General features: G+C 41.6%; 1 protein-coding gene across 1 annotated transcript in view; it reads left to right on the forward strand.

Annotated features, from left to right (window-relative positions):
- The window catches only part of LOC144741446 (insulin-like growth factor 1 receptor), a 104,851-nt gene that overhangs the window by 71,613 nt on the left and 16,691 nt on the right, over nucleotides 1-16,547 (forward strand). The window contains exons 4-10 of the mRNA XM_078623972.1: nucleotides 6,295-6,437; nucleotides 6,923-7,067; nucleotides 12,954-13,168; nucleotides 13,299-13,425; nucleotides 13,881-14,134; nucleotides 14,844-15,011; nucleotides 16,242-16,452. Of these exons, the coding sequence (XP_078480098.1) occupies nucleotides 6,295-6,437; nucleotides 6,923-7,067; nucleotides 12,954-13,168; nucleotides 13,299-13,425; nucleotides 13,881-14,134; nucleotides 14,844-15,011; nucleotides 16,242-16,452 (1,263 nt within the window). The remainder of the gene's footprint in view (nucleotides 1-6,294; nucleotides 6,438-6,922; nucleotides 7,068-12,953; nucleotides 13,169-13,298; nucleotides 13,426-13,880; nucleotides 14,135-14,843; nucleotides 15,012-16,241; nucleotides 16,453-16,547) is intronic.

Below are 16,547 nucleotides of genomic sequence, written 5' to 3' on the forward strand. Positions count from 1 at the left end.
CCCAACAGTCTGTTACAGGCTATTCGGGGATCTTTGTCTTTGGGGAGGCCAACATCCAATAGGAATTGACAATGCTGTTGACGATAATCAGCATCATCATCATTAGCCATAATCAGTCCACTTTTGGATGAAGGCCTTCTAAAGCTGCCTCCACCTCTCACAATCCTGCAGTGCAACAATCCATCTAGCACCGGCACACAAACTGATTTCATCGCTCCATCTTTGAGGTGAACATGCTCTCGGACACGTTCCATTCTTTGACTGCCACTCCGTTTTTATTCTTGACCATTCATTAACCCTAGATAGCCCTACAGACTATTGGGGACCTTTTTAAAGCCGACGCTGCACATTGAGAAGGTGGTGACCAATACCACACCTGGCTGCCCTTTGTCTCCCCAGGCAGCAGGTACCTATCTTTCGATTTAAAGCTTTCGTGACTGCAAAAATAAAACAATAAAATTATCACGACGTTTCGACTGCAACACAAGCAATCATCATCAGGTGTGAAAACCACAACATTTAAAAAAAGTGGCGTTTTTTTTCCTCACGTTAGCACCACGGACACCACGGACAGCAACAAGCGGTTGTTCAGACGGACGAGTCCATCTATGACCTGAAATTTAACCCAGGTCAATGGGTCTGAACCGCCATTGCATTGCTGTTCCCTAGATACACACATTCAAATAGAAGCTCTGAGGACTGCTGGACTTTATCTTATCCAAATATGTACCTGGATGAATTATTGGCTCACGAGGTAATCTGTATACAGTGTGCAGGGATTTTTTTTATTTTATTTTCAAAAGTGGCTAGAAACACTGCCATTCCCAAGAAAGCTCTTCTGCATTAAGACACTGGATGAACTGTCCAATTAATTGTTTGCTACTTTTAGGGTCACTGTGAATATGATGTTGTGACGAATTGCCCCATATGGTTGTTCACAAATAACGGATATATACTCTACCATAGTTAGAACATTTTGAAAACACAGCATTCTGCAAAGTATTTCTCTACTTGGCCACAAAAATGTTACTGAAGTCAGCAACAACCCCAACATTCCAAACCACAAGATGTAGGAATGCGCCAAGCATTAGTATTCAGAGGGCATCACTGCCACCTTGGATGACACACTGGCAATAGGGAGAACTATGGTCATGAGTGTGAGGAGCAACTTTACCTATCTGACACATCTTCTGACTTCGATATTAATTTAGTTTGTTCCCGAAAACCATATGGCTTCCTTTATCAGAGGCCATAGCGGGGGTTCACAAGTAATTTTGGCCTACGCTTTAGCAGAACCTTAAGTTAACAAACATGATTTTTTCCCATTTAATGCTCATCACACAGCTGGTTTGTGTTGGTGAATGCAATAACGAATGTTTTCAAATGTCAGGATGTGTTTACAAAAAAATAGGGTCGCTTACGAATAGTCAATAAGGTCGTGCTTGTTCCACATGCCATCTCGACAGCTGTGTAAATGTGACCAATGCCTGCTAAAGCATGTTGTTCTTTTGGCCAAGCCAAAAGTGGAGATGGGGGGGGGGGAAATTTTCTGGCCAGGTGATTGCCAAAAATGATAAGAGGTGGCATAGCTGACGGTTTTCTTCCTTTGTTGGCTTGGTGCCGTGAACTTTTCCAAGCAAAGCCATTGTTACCATGGCGATGTGTCTGATAGACACTAGGGTGACAAAGGCGGTCGGGCATGGTGCGATAGACACATCGCCCCATTGTTACCGTGGTCTGACGAGACTGTGCGGCAGCAATTCACGTCACCCGCAGATTTTTGCACTCTAAAGTGCCCACACTTTTTACGAACATGGGAATGTAAATGCTTTCAGGAATTAAATCGAAACAAGGTTTCGTACGCAGTGTGTAACTTTCATATGCAGTAATACAGTTTCCTATCTTTTCACCCTGGTTAGCTTACACTTTTTACAGATTCTTATTTTGAATGTGATTTATTTATAAACGATTGGATTCAATGGTGAGACCATTTTTAATTATTCACTGCAACTGACAAAAAAGACAGGACCTTATCTGTGTTTTATTAAATACCATTTTTTTACCTATTATTTTAGTTTGGCACACTGTTAGGAAGTATGAAGTAATTTAATATTTTAGTTTTAATTCTGTAATCATACGTAATGTATTCAATTATTTGTCTTGGAATCTTAAAAGCTACCATATAAATGATCTTAAGTGGAAAACTTAGTTCAAACAGCAACTAATATTACCCTTACAAACCAGTGCCCAGTGCAATTATGGAACAAATTCTTGATTTTTCTCAGGCGCACTCAACGTTTTTCTGCAATCATTTCCTCATCCACTGTTATCTTGACAAAAAAAAATCATCACGAGTTTTTTTTTTATATAAACAGTTAAACAATATTTGTCGTCAAGTAAATTATGACATTGTTTGTGAGCACGCGGAGTATGACACCAAATAAATTGAAGGGATAGTCATCTACCCTCTTTACTTTTAAAAATAGCAAAATACTTCTAATATTGACTTGTGAGTGCATCCAGCTGTTGCTATAAACAGCTTGAACAGCACCAAGCCCTGTATGGTGTGGAGATGTGCCATGCTGACAACACACAACACTCTTGTGTTGATCTGTGGACCAGGGGTTCTCAACCTTTTAGTTTTCACGAGAACCTTTTTTTATGGGGGAGGGGGGGGGTGCGTTGTGGGTGCGCGGAGGGCAGGAATCAGTGGCTGCAATCCACGACCAACAGGAGTGAACAGTCTTGTTTTTATATTGCCGTCAATACAGCGACTCGTCGGCTGTCGGGAGGAAAGTGAGGGGATGTTGTCACACATTGGTCGGCCAGTGCACACCCCCAGTATTGAGCCACAGACCCCCTTTTTATTCTTTTGCACCCACGCCCCCCCCCCTTACCCTGGTGTTGAGAACCCGACTTCTTGCTTGGGATCTTTCGGTTAACTTGCCTTGCGATTTGATCGAACAGTAATTCAGGGCCTCAAGTTAATGAATTAATAATGTTTTGTCTAATTTTAAAATGTTGCCTCTGCTGTTATTATTTTTTTTGTCTCATTACCAATTTTTTTAAATTAAATCTTTTGCATAAACTGTATGGGATGGAGTGGCCCCTCGCATGCGTGGGCTTTCTCCTGGTGTTCCGCATACACTCATTAATTGACCGATAATACCTTAATATAGAGAGGATCACAGATCTTTGGCAATTGTTGGCACCAGCTCATTGTGTGGCTGTTTTTACTGTGGTTCCTTACACCTCTGAGCCATTTTCGACGAGAGTGAGCGAACGCTGTGCGCGTTACACAAGTTGATATCCTGACAATTATTGCTTGCGTATATACGCAACTTTTATGGATGTATCACGAGTCTTATGAACTGATATGAATCGATGCATCATTGGACTCATTCTTTTAACTGCACTGGGCCCCAATCCATTGTATCGGTGTAATCGCTGAATATGTTGTTCTGTGGAAGTGATCCTTATGTAGCTACCCTGTTAAGTTAATAAGGAGATGCAGGTATTATTGTAAAGAAAGCAACATTTTATTTCAAAGCCGCTACATTGCTCCCACGAATCCCAGTACGCTTCTAATATAAGTTACCACGCTCCTCGTCTTCACTAAGTTATGGTTTGCTTGTTGAGTAAAAAGTTGGGAGAACCCTGAGAAATCAGTGAGGTGTCTAGAAATGGATTACCCCGTAGTTTTAACTAATTTTTCTGCCATTATTTCAATGTACTGGATGGTCCAGATGTCTTGTGACGCCGCCCCCCCTTTGATTTCTCTAAAAAGTATGTTTTCATACCAGTGGGTGTGTAATGTAATGTAAGCAATATAACAATGACATTTAATAACTTTATTGAACATCGTATCAACCGTCTAAAATAAATAAGGTTTATTTGCAACAGATGCGAATATGCAAAGAAAAACAATGTTAGAGGTCAATTAATTTGGGGGGGGGGGGTCACAACACATCTGGACCACCCTGTACAGTAGAGACCGGGTTTCATTTGGGTGTGGCTATTGGGAGCGGGGCTACGATCTTCCTTGCCATGGGAACCTACACTTCTCGTTTTCACAATGAGTGCCTTGTGAGATATAAAAAAAATGTTGGCGATGTTTACTTTGGTAACAAGCTTGGTGGGAAACACCTTTTATCATTGTTATTGCAAACAAGGAAACACAAAAAAACCACACACTTTTTCAACAATTTTTTTTTGATCATTGTTAATTCGAAAATGTTGTGTGTGTGTATATATAATGTGTATTATATATATAAAATGTGTATTATATATATATAAAAAGATGTGTATTATATATATATATAAAATGTGTATTATATATTATATGTAAAATGTGCTCCTTTATTTGTTTCTAAAGCATTATAAGCCATTGCCTGACCACTTCTGGATAAAGGACTCCTCATGCTATCGCCATACCTCATAGTCTAGCATTGCCGCAATACATCACGCAAGGAACTGATTTTATTTATTCTTTTGACTGGTATTCTGTCCCCAGTCCAACGTAACATAATTATTCAAAGATTAACAAAAAAGTACGGACGATTACGTTTCTGAAAGACAGAAAGTTGAACGCATTTATCATTCGTTAGACACGTCATGTTGACTTAGGGAAAGTACATGGGCTTGGACAGAACACATTGCTGCAAGGGATGATCAGAATCTTTATTTATACTGGAAGAATACCATGAAGCTCTTTTTTTCACAGATTTCCATTTGGGGCAGGTCAGAAAGTTAACGGCGGGTCAGAAAGTTACAATGGCCGAGACTAACGACGGAGTGGGAGCCAAAGGATGGTAACATACACTAGAGGATGTCCATCGTGGAGATGGAATGAAAATTTGCTTGTCTATAGGAATTACATTAGAGACTGTGATTGACGGTGATTGCTTGGGGAGGATTTCATCCAGCAATGGATAGATTATGAATTATGATCGTGACAAATGCTTTTGAGACCTTTACCTTTTACTGTCCTGGTCCACAGCACTCAAATCCAGTGATCCAACGTGGGAACTCCATAATTCGCAAGATAAATATATTTAAGGCTGCGTTTTTGTTGTTTGTGCACTTAGTTTATACCACAACAGCGTTCAGTATAATATATACTAGAGCAAAAAGAAAACAAGTGGCGAGAAAGTAAGAGCTTTCATTTTAGCCCAAGGGTTTACACTTCACTTCCAACAAGTAAAAAATACGTGAGTCTAAGTCACTGAATGGCTTGGGGGTGAGAACTCTGAACTGGCACTGATTGTCAAGGTTCAGCCAGGCAGACTAGTGAGCTTCAGGCTTTCACCGTGGGGCACGCCTTTCCTGTCCTTTCACCAGCACTCATTGGTGTTACGGCTCTCACCACAATTCCTGTCTAAGGTGGCCGCTTCCATCTTTTCCACGCAGCAAGATATACACACTTACCTACACACTATGGGTGGGGAGGGGGCCTTTTGGTTGGAGCTGAGAGCTTTCCTTGCACTCCTTAGACATCCCCAGGGCCATAAAGTTCGTCCCTGGCGAGGACCGAGCCGCGTTGGTCCTCTCGGCAGTTCTTCGTAATTGTCTGTGGGAAATGGAAGGGACCCGGCTGCCTCCAAGGTGCGTATCTCTTGTTGGCCCTGGGAGTCTATCACGCAAGTGCTACATTTTTAGCACACAGTGCACACAGTGCAATTCACGCAGGCTGTAGGCCGCATCTTGGGCCCAGGCAGCTGTTGTTTGTCAGACGGCTTCGTGGAGTCTCCCCCACACCCTTTGTGAAGCACTGGAGATTGTACACCTTGGCCTCCCAGGATGCTGCGTTTTGGTCGGGCAGTCATGTCCTCGCGGTTATGGTTTTAACCGGCTTCGTCTCCTCTGGCTTTTGGTATTGTTGCGAAGTTGTGACGCCTTGTGCAAGGATGAACTGAATGAAGAGTAACGTTTTGTACCTGTAAAGGCTGGTTTTCATTCTTGCACACAGCGATCCTCACCCTCCTTTCCTCACTTTTCACCCTGACCAGGTTTGAAGATCCTGGTCGACCTGGGCTGGGTTTTCCCGTTTCTTTCTGATGAAGAATATTTTTTTTATATGAGGCAGTGGGACTCAGAGGCAGCCTTAAGGGGGGGGGGGGGAGTTAGGCAGGGCCTAGGATAGGCAGGTGTGCTTTTGAAGCCTCTTGAGGGTGAAGCCTTGGCAGGTATGAATTGCAAAGTGTACTGCCGTGTGCAGGGATGAAGAGTGAAAACCAGATTTTTAAAGGTGCAAAACCTTATTTTAAGTGACGTTTTTTTCTTCTTTATCCTCAGCATGACTTGCACCAAATGTGATGGTCCCTGTCCAAAAGTGTGCAAGTATGGAAACGTCAACATCAACTCACTCACGGCGGCGCAGGAGCTGTACGGATGCACCGAGCTTGATGGGAACCTGACTATCGACATCCGTGGTGGAAGTAAGTTTCACATAAATTCACGGCTTTCAATAATATTCATAGTGCACAGGGGGAGAGCCCTTTAGTTACGCGTGTCCTGTCTTCCGTGTCCTTAACCACATTTTATTGGGGCCTTTGTAAAGTCATCGCAGTCATTTTTGTGTTGCTTGCGATGTCAGTAAGAACTTAGCTCTGTTTACAGATTTAATTCTTGCAAACAGGATGTTTAACGTTGAACAAAATTGGCTTCTACTTTGTCATGAAAATGGATGGCTTCTTGCTAAAATCAGTTCACTTCATGTCTACACAATGATTCCTAGTTTTTTACTGACATCCATTATCGTTCATGTTACAAGTCAAGTTAAAACTGCTTTCACGCTGACAGTCTTGCTGGCTACATTAAGGTGTAGGCGTAGTATGCTAGTTTTTGAATGCACGCAGTTTCGGAGCACTTTTACACGGATTTCTGTTCTTGAACAACATGTTCACGTTGCTTTCCCACTCAGACAACATTGCAGCAGAACTGGAGACAAACCTGGGACTGATTGAGATGGTGACGGGTTTTGTGAAGATCAAGCGCTCTTCAGCCCTCGTTACCCTTGCTTTCCTCAAGAACTTAAGGATAATCCGTGGAGATATGCTGGACGAAGGGTATGTCTCTTAATTTTTTAAAACAGAAAACTACTTTTGAATCAACTGAGAATGAATACCTCGCCTGAACTAGCTTTCCGGTGTGTTTTGGGGTTGTACCGCTTATTTTTTTTGTCATGATGTTCGACGTATTTTTTTCATGTGGTGAGGGTCACTTTTAAAAACTAAAAATATTTGTATTAGATTTTTTGCTGTACATATGAACAAAGGCCCACAGCAGAATGTTGGGTGACAAAAAACAATTGCACGCGAATATCCGCCAGGCCCATGAACCCGACCTGGCCTGATTGGGGGGGGGGGGACACACACAAGCTGATGGGCAACAACAGCAGCCAGCAATGCTGTATTTTAGAAGGAAAACGTGAACTGCTCAATTTAGTTCCTGAAGAAGCTCCCGGCATGTTGGGTGAAACGTCAGACACCGCATCAAACAACACTCGGTAACAACCCGAAAATACATCGGAGAATTATGCAGCACACCGCTGAATTACTACATATCACCTTTCCCAGAACCCCATTTTATTACGGTTAAGTTATGATCTGCTAGGTGAGATAGCATCTCTATAATCCAGTAACTTGCTAGCACGGTTCGTGGATCATACATAGATTAGCTAGTGTTTACGATATCTATCTGAAAGAGGAAAGATGATGCCTTATTATTGAAAATATGTTTTATAGTCGGCTATAACAACTCACGCACGTGAGTTTTCTCTGGGCGTTTCGTTTTCCTTTCGCACAAAAACAAAACGGCACTAAAATAGTACTTGGCCAAAACAGGGTCCATCTGCAATGTGTTGACGCATTGATTATTTCTCATTCGTTTCACTGCTTATAAAGGTTTGAAATGGGCATAGCCTAAATGTTAGCAGCCAATGCCAATTCATGTGGTTGGCCGCGACCGTGGTGGTGGTGGGCTTTCCACCAATCAAAGGGCTGCAGGCAAAAATTAGCATGTTAATTAATGCAAGATCGCCGAGCATCCTTCACGACGAGTGCGCCAAGGTGTTTATGTTAATGTGAGAAATTTGTCTTGAACCTATCTACATGACTTTACCGAAAGACCCAAAGAATAGCTTTACCATCAGTCCCTTCTGCTGATCAAGCCCACTTTCCTGAACAGTTCTAATTCTGTCATTAATTTGTATGTTACCTAATCCATGTTTCTCTTTTTACGTCAATCCAATTCCATTTTTACCATATGCTGATAGAAAAACAATGATTTGCCTGATTTTATCAGCAATATACCCATCATATGAAAACACCAGCCCAATAAACATTGGTTGTATTTTTCAGAGAAAAGCATTGCATTTCAAATTTGGCTGGTAAGGTTGCCTTGGAAGCCAGGCCAACTCTTTTCTACAAAAAAAAATAGTTTTTATTTTACCAGGTGAAAAAGCTCTTTTTCAGAAGCGATCTGGCCACAAATGATAGCTCAACGAAGTAGCTTATCACATGGACATTTTTTTCAGCCAAATACTTAGCACGCACGTTGATTCTAAACGTGGAGAGAAAAACCGGCGGATCCGGAGAAAAATCCACACGACCACGGGGAGAGAGAATATGCAATCGAACCCGTGACCTCCATACCAGGCGAGGGATTAACATCTCACCACTGAGACTCCCACTTGTTTTGTTACCATTTCCTCAATTCGGTAGTGATCTCAACAAGCTTTGAGCAAAGCCTTAGGCTCGAGTGCCAACAGGTGAATTGCTTTTTGCAGCATTCTTTCCCCATCCCGTTCTTTTGTGGCTCTACTATTCCGTTACCTTTTGTGTCCCTAATAGCCCTGGTCCTGTCCTGGCTGCTGAGACACTAATATTGAAGTGAGTTTTTTCCCCCAAAACCATGTTAGTTAAAGGTCAACGACTGCTTAAATAATGTAGATTGCACCCCCCCCCCCCCCCTTGCACCTGCTCATTTAAAAATTGGCTACAAACAATGGATATAAGGATGAATGGCTTTTTTGGCTCGACTGTGTTGAACGGCTATAGTTTTCTCTCTGCTGCCAAGTCTCCCACCACGCCGCTAAAGTATATATTTTTCTAAGATGCTGAAATATAAGGAAGCTCTCATGAGGTGATGCAGAACCTGCTGCATCTCGTAGGAATGAGGAGATGGTTGTTGCCAGCACAAACAGTCTCAAAATGTTCAGGGATTATTTCTGTGAATAGACCGGAAGAAATGTTGTTGCTGAAGCAGTCACCCCCACTTATCGGCAAGGCAAATATCACCACTTTTGTGGTGCATACAGCTGTCAAACAGTTGTCTGAATATATACTTACATGTCCTATAAGTAAGACTACTTTCATGGGTGTTGATATTTAACTGGCAGTATTACGCACGGATAGAACGGTGGGACTGGTTTGGTGCACTGCACTAAGAACCCCAGCAGCTTGAGTTGGATTTCCAACTCGGTCTAACAATGTTGACAAATGGTATCATAAGTCTTCCTTGGCCTCCCTTTTTCACTAACCTGTCCTAACCATAGTGGTCTGTACAGGTTGATCAATAAACTAAGCAATGTAATTTGAAGCTTAACTCAGATGGATCCGCAATGAAATCCCATTAAATTGCATGCATCTCTCCATGGCAGAAATCCCTGTTACCCATTTGAACGAATGGAGATTTGAACAGAGGAATTGCCTGTAGAAGAATCACGTTGCCTGCAGGTATAATCTATGATGGAATTTTAGAGATATAAAAAATGATTATGGCATGAATCGCCAAGCTCTTGTATACATTCATTGGAACTCTGGTGGCAGGTTAATCTGCGCTATTTGTGCGAAGCAATGAAATAAATACTTAGAAGAGAGAAAAACGGGTTCAATAAAAATGTACACGCGAGCAACATTCTTCACGTGACGGCAAAGCATTCCGGTTATATTCTATATGGAATTACAAACTATATTTTGCTTTGGAACGCCATTTTCATGATGAAATATTTGGTGATGGAAAACACGAAGGCTCTTCGAATATACCGTTTATTTTTGCAGTTGTGCTGCTTGGGAGTAATTGCCCTTCGTGCATAACTGTGAATGGTGTTAATGCCACAGGGAGGATCATGAATAAAAAAAAAGATGATGCACCTTTACATGGATATTTGTACTCCCACATATATTTTACTTCCCGAGCAGTTGACATTTCCTACTCCTCTGCATTATGTTGCAATCGACATTGCTCTCAAGAACATTTATTTCACAACCGTTTAGCTGCTCATGCATACCTATACATGAGAGAGAGAACACCAGATGGGCGCCCAAGCAACTTGCATTGTCTTGTTAAGGAAGCTTGTGACAATTGTTTCCTACTGCTTGAAACATTGCAAGCGTGGGGGGGAAAAAAACAGTTCTTGGCAAACATTGTCAAGTGCAATGAGACGGAGATCCATTATTTCACTCCTTAAAGCAATCGCGCATGCAGCAGCAACATTGATTTACATCTATTGTGGCCCAAGAAGCACTTCTTCATTGGCATTGAGTACCAAAGTGATGATGCCGTTTACGTCCTGAAATGCTTGAGCGATCGTCCTTGAGCCGTGTCTGCTATTGGCACACGTGTAGACTCCTGTCACACCAGTGGGAGAATTGCCTTGCTGTATTTAAGGGTGGCTCGACTGATGAAAGAACTGCCTATTTAATAATATTAAGCTATATTCTTATCCAGATACAAAGTTGTAAGTTAACCTTGGAACTGTCAATGTGTAGGTTACCTTAATATCAATTAAATTTACTTGGACTATTGATTATGATTTGAAGTTTCATGTGTTGTTTAAAGTTTATCGTTAATAACTATTGTGTTTTTTGTTTGCTTAAATGTTCACACAAAGTTGTACACAGGTTGCGCCTGGTATTTTAACAGAATCTGGCAAAAAGTCTTAGAATCCCACTGGCTATAGCCACCTAAAGTGTAAAACACTTTGGAGCCTACATGCCTAGTGAAACATGAGAATTAACGCAGATATATTATATGTGGGGTCAAGCTCAATTTATGTAATTAACAATTTCATATTTGTGGTAAAAAAAATTGTCTTAATGGAAAATTATACACCAACAATGGTTGCTTAACAATAAGCCATGGTAAAAAAAAAACAATTTAGAGAGGGAGAGAGTTGATAAGTGGATAATGGCTGTGTTATACTATTGAAGGTCTGATATATATGAATGAATTAAGCAAATCAGGTAGGAGTTTATTATATTGAAGCAGTATATACACAATGAATGCCCATGCCTTTTAGTGAAAACGACTGTTAGTGAAGACGATATAGTATGATGTTTTCCCCAATGTTTTAGGACTTCATGAGCCAAGTGACAAAGTCTTCTTAACCTGTGCCTTCTTAACCTGTGCCTTCTTTATTCGTACTCTATTGGGGGTAAGCTCGTTGAGCAGCTTGCTGGGGCATAGGTGAAGTCATGTGCAATTATCTTAGTTTCCATCCAAAGCTTACGGATGCCCCTTATCCTATAATGCAGCATCCTGTAACCCAGAAGCACATTCAATCATGTAGGGCCCATTGATATGTTTACTATATTTTATTGTGGGACTGTCACAATCTCTGTTTCAGATAAATGTTTTACGGACTAGAATAAAGTTGACTTTTTGTGAAAGTGATGTAAGTGAGTCCTTGAATATGGTGTAATTTGACAGTGCAGATATATCTTGAGCTCTGCGTCAGGGATGAAATTGCTCTCTTAGCCTTTGTGACGAATCCAGGTACTGTGTACATGTGTTGAAGTCATCGGATAAGCATCATAGTCGTCTTTGTTGGCGCCATCGTTTGTCATTGCACAATTTTACTTTTGGTTTTTGGTCCCCATGTGTGGAGACTTACAAGGTAGTGGATGATGTCCCCACTTGTCTATAATTGCATTTTGATCCTCTGATTCATTGATCCCCTGTAATCTTGTGGTTAAAGGGCTGAAACCCACAGCATGCATCACAGTACTCGGTCTAATTTGTTCCCCTAGCAGTTCTCAGAATGTATATATATATGCCTTCTGTTAAATTTGTACATAATGCTAGACTTGTCTTAATGCCAGTTAAATATAACGTATTTAACCAGGCACGCACGGGGGTAGTTTAAATGTGTTATCCGGTTTTATAATGTTCACAATTCTCGGCTTAATTTTGGAATATTCATGTGCGTGATTTGGATTGTGCCACAGTGTGATTTGGCACACATGCAGTTCTCTTGTAAGCGATGTCACATTGTCTTAAAAAGCCCACATTAAAGCAGACAGAGCTTTATTAATTCCCAGCGGAAATCACTGGGCGGCTGTGGAAATCAATCTATCCATTGGCATGAATGCTGACCACTAGAAATCCAAATTCATTGCCATGCACAATTTATTTGGTCAAGTGTTAAATGAATTAAAAATCAGAAGCGGACGAAGGTGCCTCCTAGCGCGGGCTACTGTCTGGGGATTTTTCGCTGATGGAGCATTCACGTGCTTATTACAACTAAAGGTGGGCTGTTGTTTGCTCTTTGTTGTGAACAATGGCATGAGAATAAGGCACTTGAGCGAGAAGTGCCACCTGCTATTTGAGTGAACTCAGCAGCTTTTGTGCTACCATGAACAGTAAATAACACATAAAAGCAAGCACAACAAAAGCATGAGAGGGTTGTTAACTATGTTTTTAGAGCTGCTTTTTAAAAATAAAATAAAGTAACTTTGGTGGTCATAAAAGTAATTTACTATAATCATAATATTAATATGGTTTGCAGGTTAATAAATTGCATTGGCGATGTGTGGTGACATCAAAAGCTTTGTCCATGATGATATCTTGGTAAATTATTGCCTTGATCACTGTTTTGATCGAAAACCATTCAACTAATTTCATCGCGCGTTTTTTTTCTCCTTATTTTTGTTACAATTATTATCTTGCAGAAATTACTCATTCTACGTTCTGGATAATCAGAATCTGCAGCAACTTTGGGACTGGACCAAGCATAATCTCACAGTGTTACGCGGCAAGCTCTACTTTGCCTTCAATCATAAGCTGTGTATGTCAGAGATTTACCGCATGGAGGTGGTGACCGGCACTTACGGCAGGCAGAGCCGCACTGACCTCAACCCTAAGGAAAACGGCGATCGCACCTCATGTAAGAAAAACACCTGCATGGATTTTAGGAACGTTTTGACTTGTGAACCTGGCAACACATGTCCATTTAACTGGCACGATTTTGTGGCTATGCTGAAACTTACTTTGCGTGTTTTTTTCATTCTTTGAAGGTGAGAGCAAATTCTTGCGTTTTACTGGCAATGAAACTTCGTCAGATAAAATTAAACTGGAATGGGATCACACTTGGCCCAAATATGACCGTGACCTGCTCAGCTACACGGTGTACTACAAGGAAGCGTAAGTAATGAAGTGTGGCAAAAAAAAACATGCACTACAACATTTATAACGTGGAATATGGTTTGTAAAACTTAGTGTTAAATTTGGAAGATATTACTTCTTAGACTCTTGTTTGAACAGGGTCGCTTCAGAGTGAATTTTAAAAAATCCATACATTTACACTCATTGAATAGATGAAGGCCTCCCTATGCAATGACACTCTTAGGGATTTTTTTTTTTTACCATACTTGACCATGCTGGTCCGTGCAGGTTGGTGAAAGGTGGGAGGGTCACGACTGGTTCTGATATCACTCGCCACGAGATGTTGGCCGAGGTCGGGAATACAACTCAGGTCACCTGATTTATAGTGCAGCAGAATAAGCACTGTACCAACTCACTGTCTTGTTTACAGAAAAAAAATTGTTACAGTAAATGTTCAACACTTTATATATAAATCGGTGCTGTTATATTTGCAGGCCCTTCAAAAATGTGTCAGAGTTTGATCAGCAGGATGCCTGTGGATCCAATAGTTGGACAGCTCGGGATCTGGAGTTCAGGGCTGGCCTGAATCCACAGGAGATGTCCAATCCCAGCATCATCCTGCTGTCTCTGAAGCCCTGGACTCAGTACGCGATCTTTGTGCGTGCCTTCACGCTCACCACCACTTCTGGGGACATTAACAACCAAGGTGCCAAGAGCGAAGTGGTGTACATACGCACCAAGGCCAACGGTAAGATGAGCAACTAATAGAATTGTATGTTAGGGGCTCTCCTCCCGCTGAGCTGACGACCACTTTCCCCATTGATGTTTTGGATGGGCCGCGTCGATAACAGTTGAAATGCCATGTTGAGTTTACTGGTGCACTGAAGTGGCAGGTGGTGGCATTGCCGATGGAGTGTCACAGGGAACGGCATAATTTGGTGAATGGGCATGAGAAATTGTAGCCCTGTCGCTGTTCTGGTCTTTGTTGGTCCCTGTGTAGTCAATAATTTATATGTTCATTGTTTTAGACAATCTTGAGTTATAATAGATACAACGTTTGGAACTATTTAAAGTATAAAGAAGGTGCATTAAGTTGTGTAAGGTTTTCTTTGTCCAAGTACAAAACATTCCCTTTAAAGTATAAATCGCAAAAATATTTATTTGGACCTAATTACATAGTTATAGCTATCTGTTACAAGCCTAAAATAACATACAGGTGATGTTGGGATAATACAAATTCTATACTTAATGGACATGAAGTCATAGCAATTTACATAACATAGTTAACATTAATATCTGCATATTACAAAGTAAATCAGAGTACACTGCCTTCCCTTCTCATTCAAAGTCACCGAGAGTGTATTAATGCTCGCACAAATATAAAGCTTTGAACAACAGCAATAAAAATATTCAATGAGGGGACAGCTGTTTCTGCTTGTGTGTATTGCTGGCTGCAGCTTCTTCGATTCCCCTGGATGTGATCGCTGGCTCAAACTCGTCCACCCAACTGGTGGTCAAGTGGCGGGCGCCCGCGTACCCCAACGGAAACGTGACTCATTACATCGTCCGCTGGCAGCGACAGCACGAAGACCCTGAGCTGCGCAAGCATGACTATTGCAACAAAGGTTCGGCACGCATTTTTTTTTGCTGCAGCATGGGTTTATGGCCCAAAGGGTATTTTGCGTTCGTCGATACCTTACTGTAAGGCGTCCAGAGTCCGCGTTGACCACACACTAACTCGTGGCAAAACATGCCAAACAAAGGTGCTCGGATAATATCCATGCATTGTCTTTGAAACGGATTGGCCTACACCAGAGACAGCCGAATGTCTATGGCCTTCTCTCACCGGCGTTCGATGAGAGAACGCCAAAAGGCAAAAAGGTCCCGTGGATATGGCTGCTCAGGCCGAGCTATTAATACTTTGATACTTGCATTGCTTTTGCACTGTGTTCGCGTTTTGGAATTCTCTGATCGAATACTGGTGAGACGAGGCCATGAATAAGTCTAGTATATGGCCAATCAGTTTCAAAGGCAATGCATGGATATTATCAGAGTATGTTTGTTTGCATGTTCACCACAAGTACGTGTGGTTAATGCTGACTTTATGCTTTGCAAAAGATAACTTATTTATTGTTTAAACATCTCAGCATCTATTTTATTGCCAGAAAGGGTAACGCCTATTTTTGTTTTTTCATCATTTTGATACTGGAAAAAAAGATCCAGTAGATATTTATGCTGATTGTTTGTTATCATGAAATCTTACCCATAGTGTTATTACAAATTAATTAAATTGACTGGCTATTTTTTTTACCAACACATTTGTTAGATATTGCTATCACGCTCCGGTGATTTTTTTTTAAGATTGTTTGTCCCCCACCTCTTCCAAAATGTTTAGCCAGCATAAGCAAAGTAAAACCTTTATTATGGATGGGCAAAGTAAGATGCCCTTACACAAGTCTCATAGCCCTATAAATGGTCTGCGTCGGTATTCTGTTTTGTGCTGCTTACTCAATAATTATATGCAGCATTGCCTTTCTACATTTCCAATTAAAATTCTTGTCATCGTGAACTAATGTTAACCCGAAGTTAAAATATTGTACTTTTTTTTTAGGATTTAAGAATGTTAAAGGGGATACCGAGTGCATGGCTTTCATTCACATGCCAAAGTAACTGATGTCAGCAGGTACAATCTGCTGACTAAGAGGGAAGCCAAAAACAGCAAAACCTTGCACGCTGTACAAGATCTCCACTCCTAGCGTCATCGCTAAGCGCTTGGCTTCAGTTACAGGGCACCAACATTTATTCATTCTATTGTGCCCCCCCCTCCCTCCTCATTATTGTTGGCTGCCCGACAGTTTTGAAGGTACCTCAGCGGGAGCCCGCAACAAGCTCGATCGACATGGAACCGGGCGCACGGGGGAACCAGTCGGAGCTGGATACCAGCCTGGCTCCTGAGAAATGCTGCGCATGCCCCAAGACCCAGGCACAGCTGCGCCAGGAAGCCGAGGAGGCTCAGTTCATGAAAACCTTTGAGAACTTCCTGCACAACCAGATTTTCGCCACCAGGTGAGTCGTTTACAAGTGCCACTCTTCAGATCAGTTGTATGACTGCATGTCTCGAAGTATAGCTGGGTTAGTGTGCTAATAAATGGGATTGATAA

The sequence above is a fragment of the Lampetra planeri genome, chromosome 3, assembly GCF_965212315.1.
Source record: "Lampetra planeri chromosome 3, kcLamPlan1.2.h2, whole genome shotgun sequence".
NCBI classification, from domain to species: Eukaryota; Metazoa; Chordata; class Hyperoartia; order Petromyzontiformes; family Petromyzontidae; genus Lampetra; species Lampetra planeri.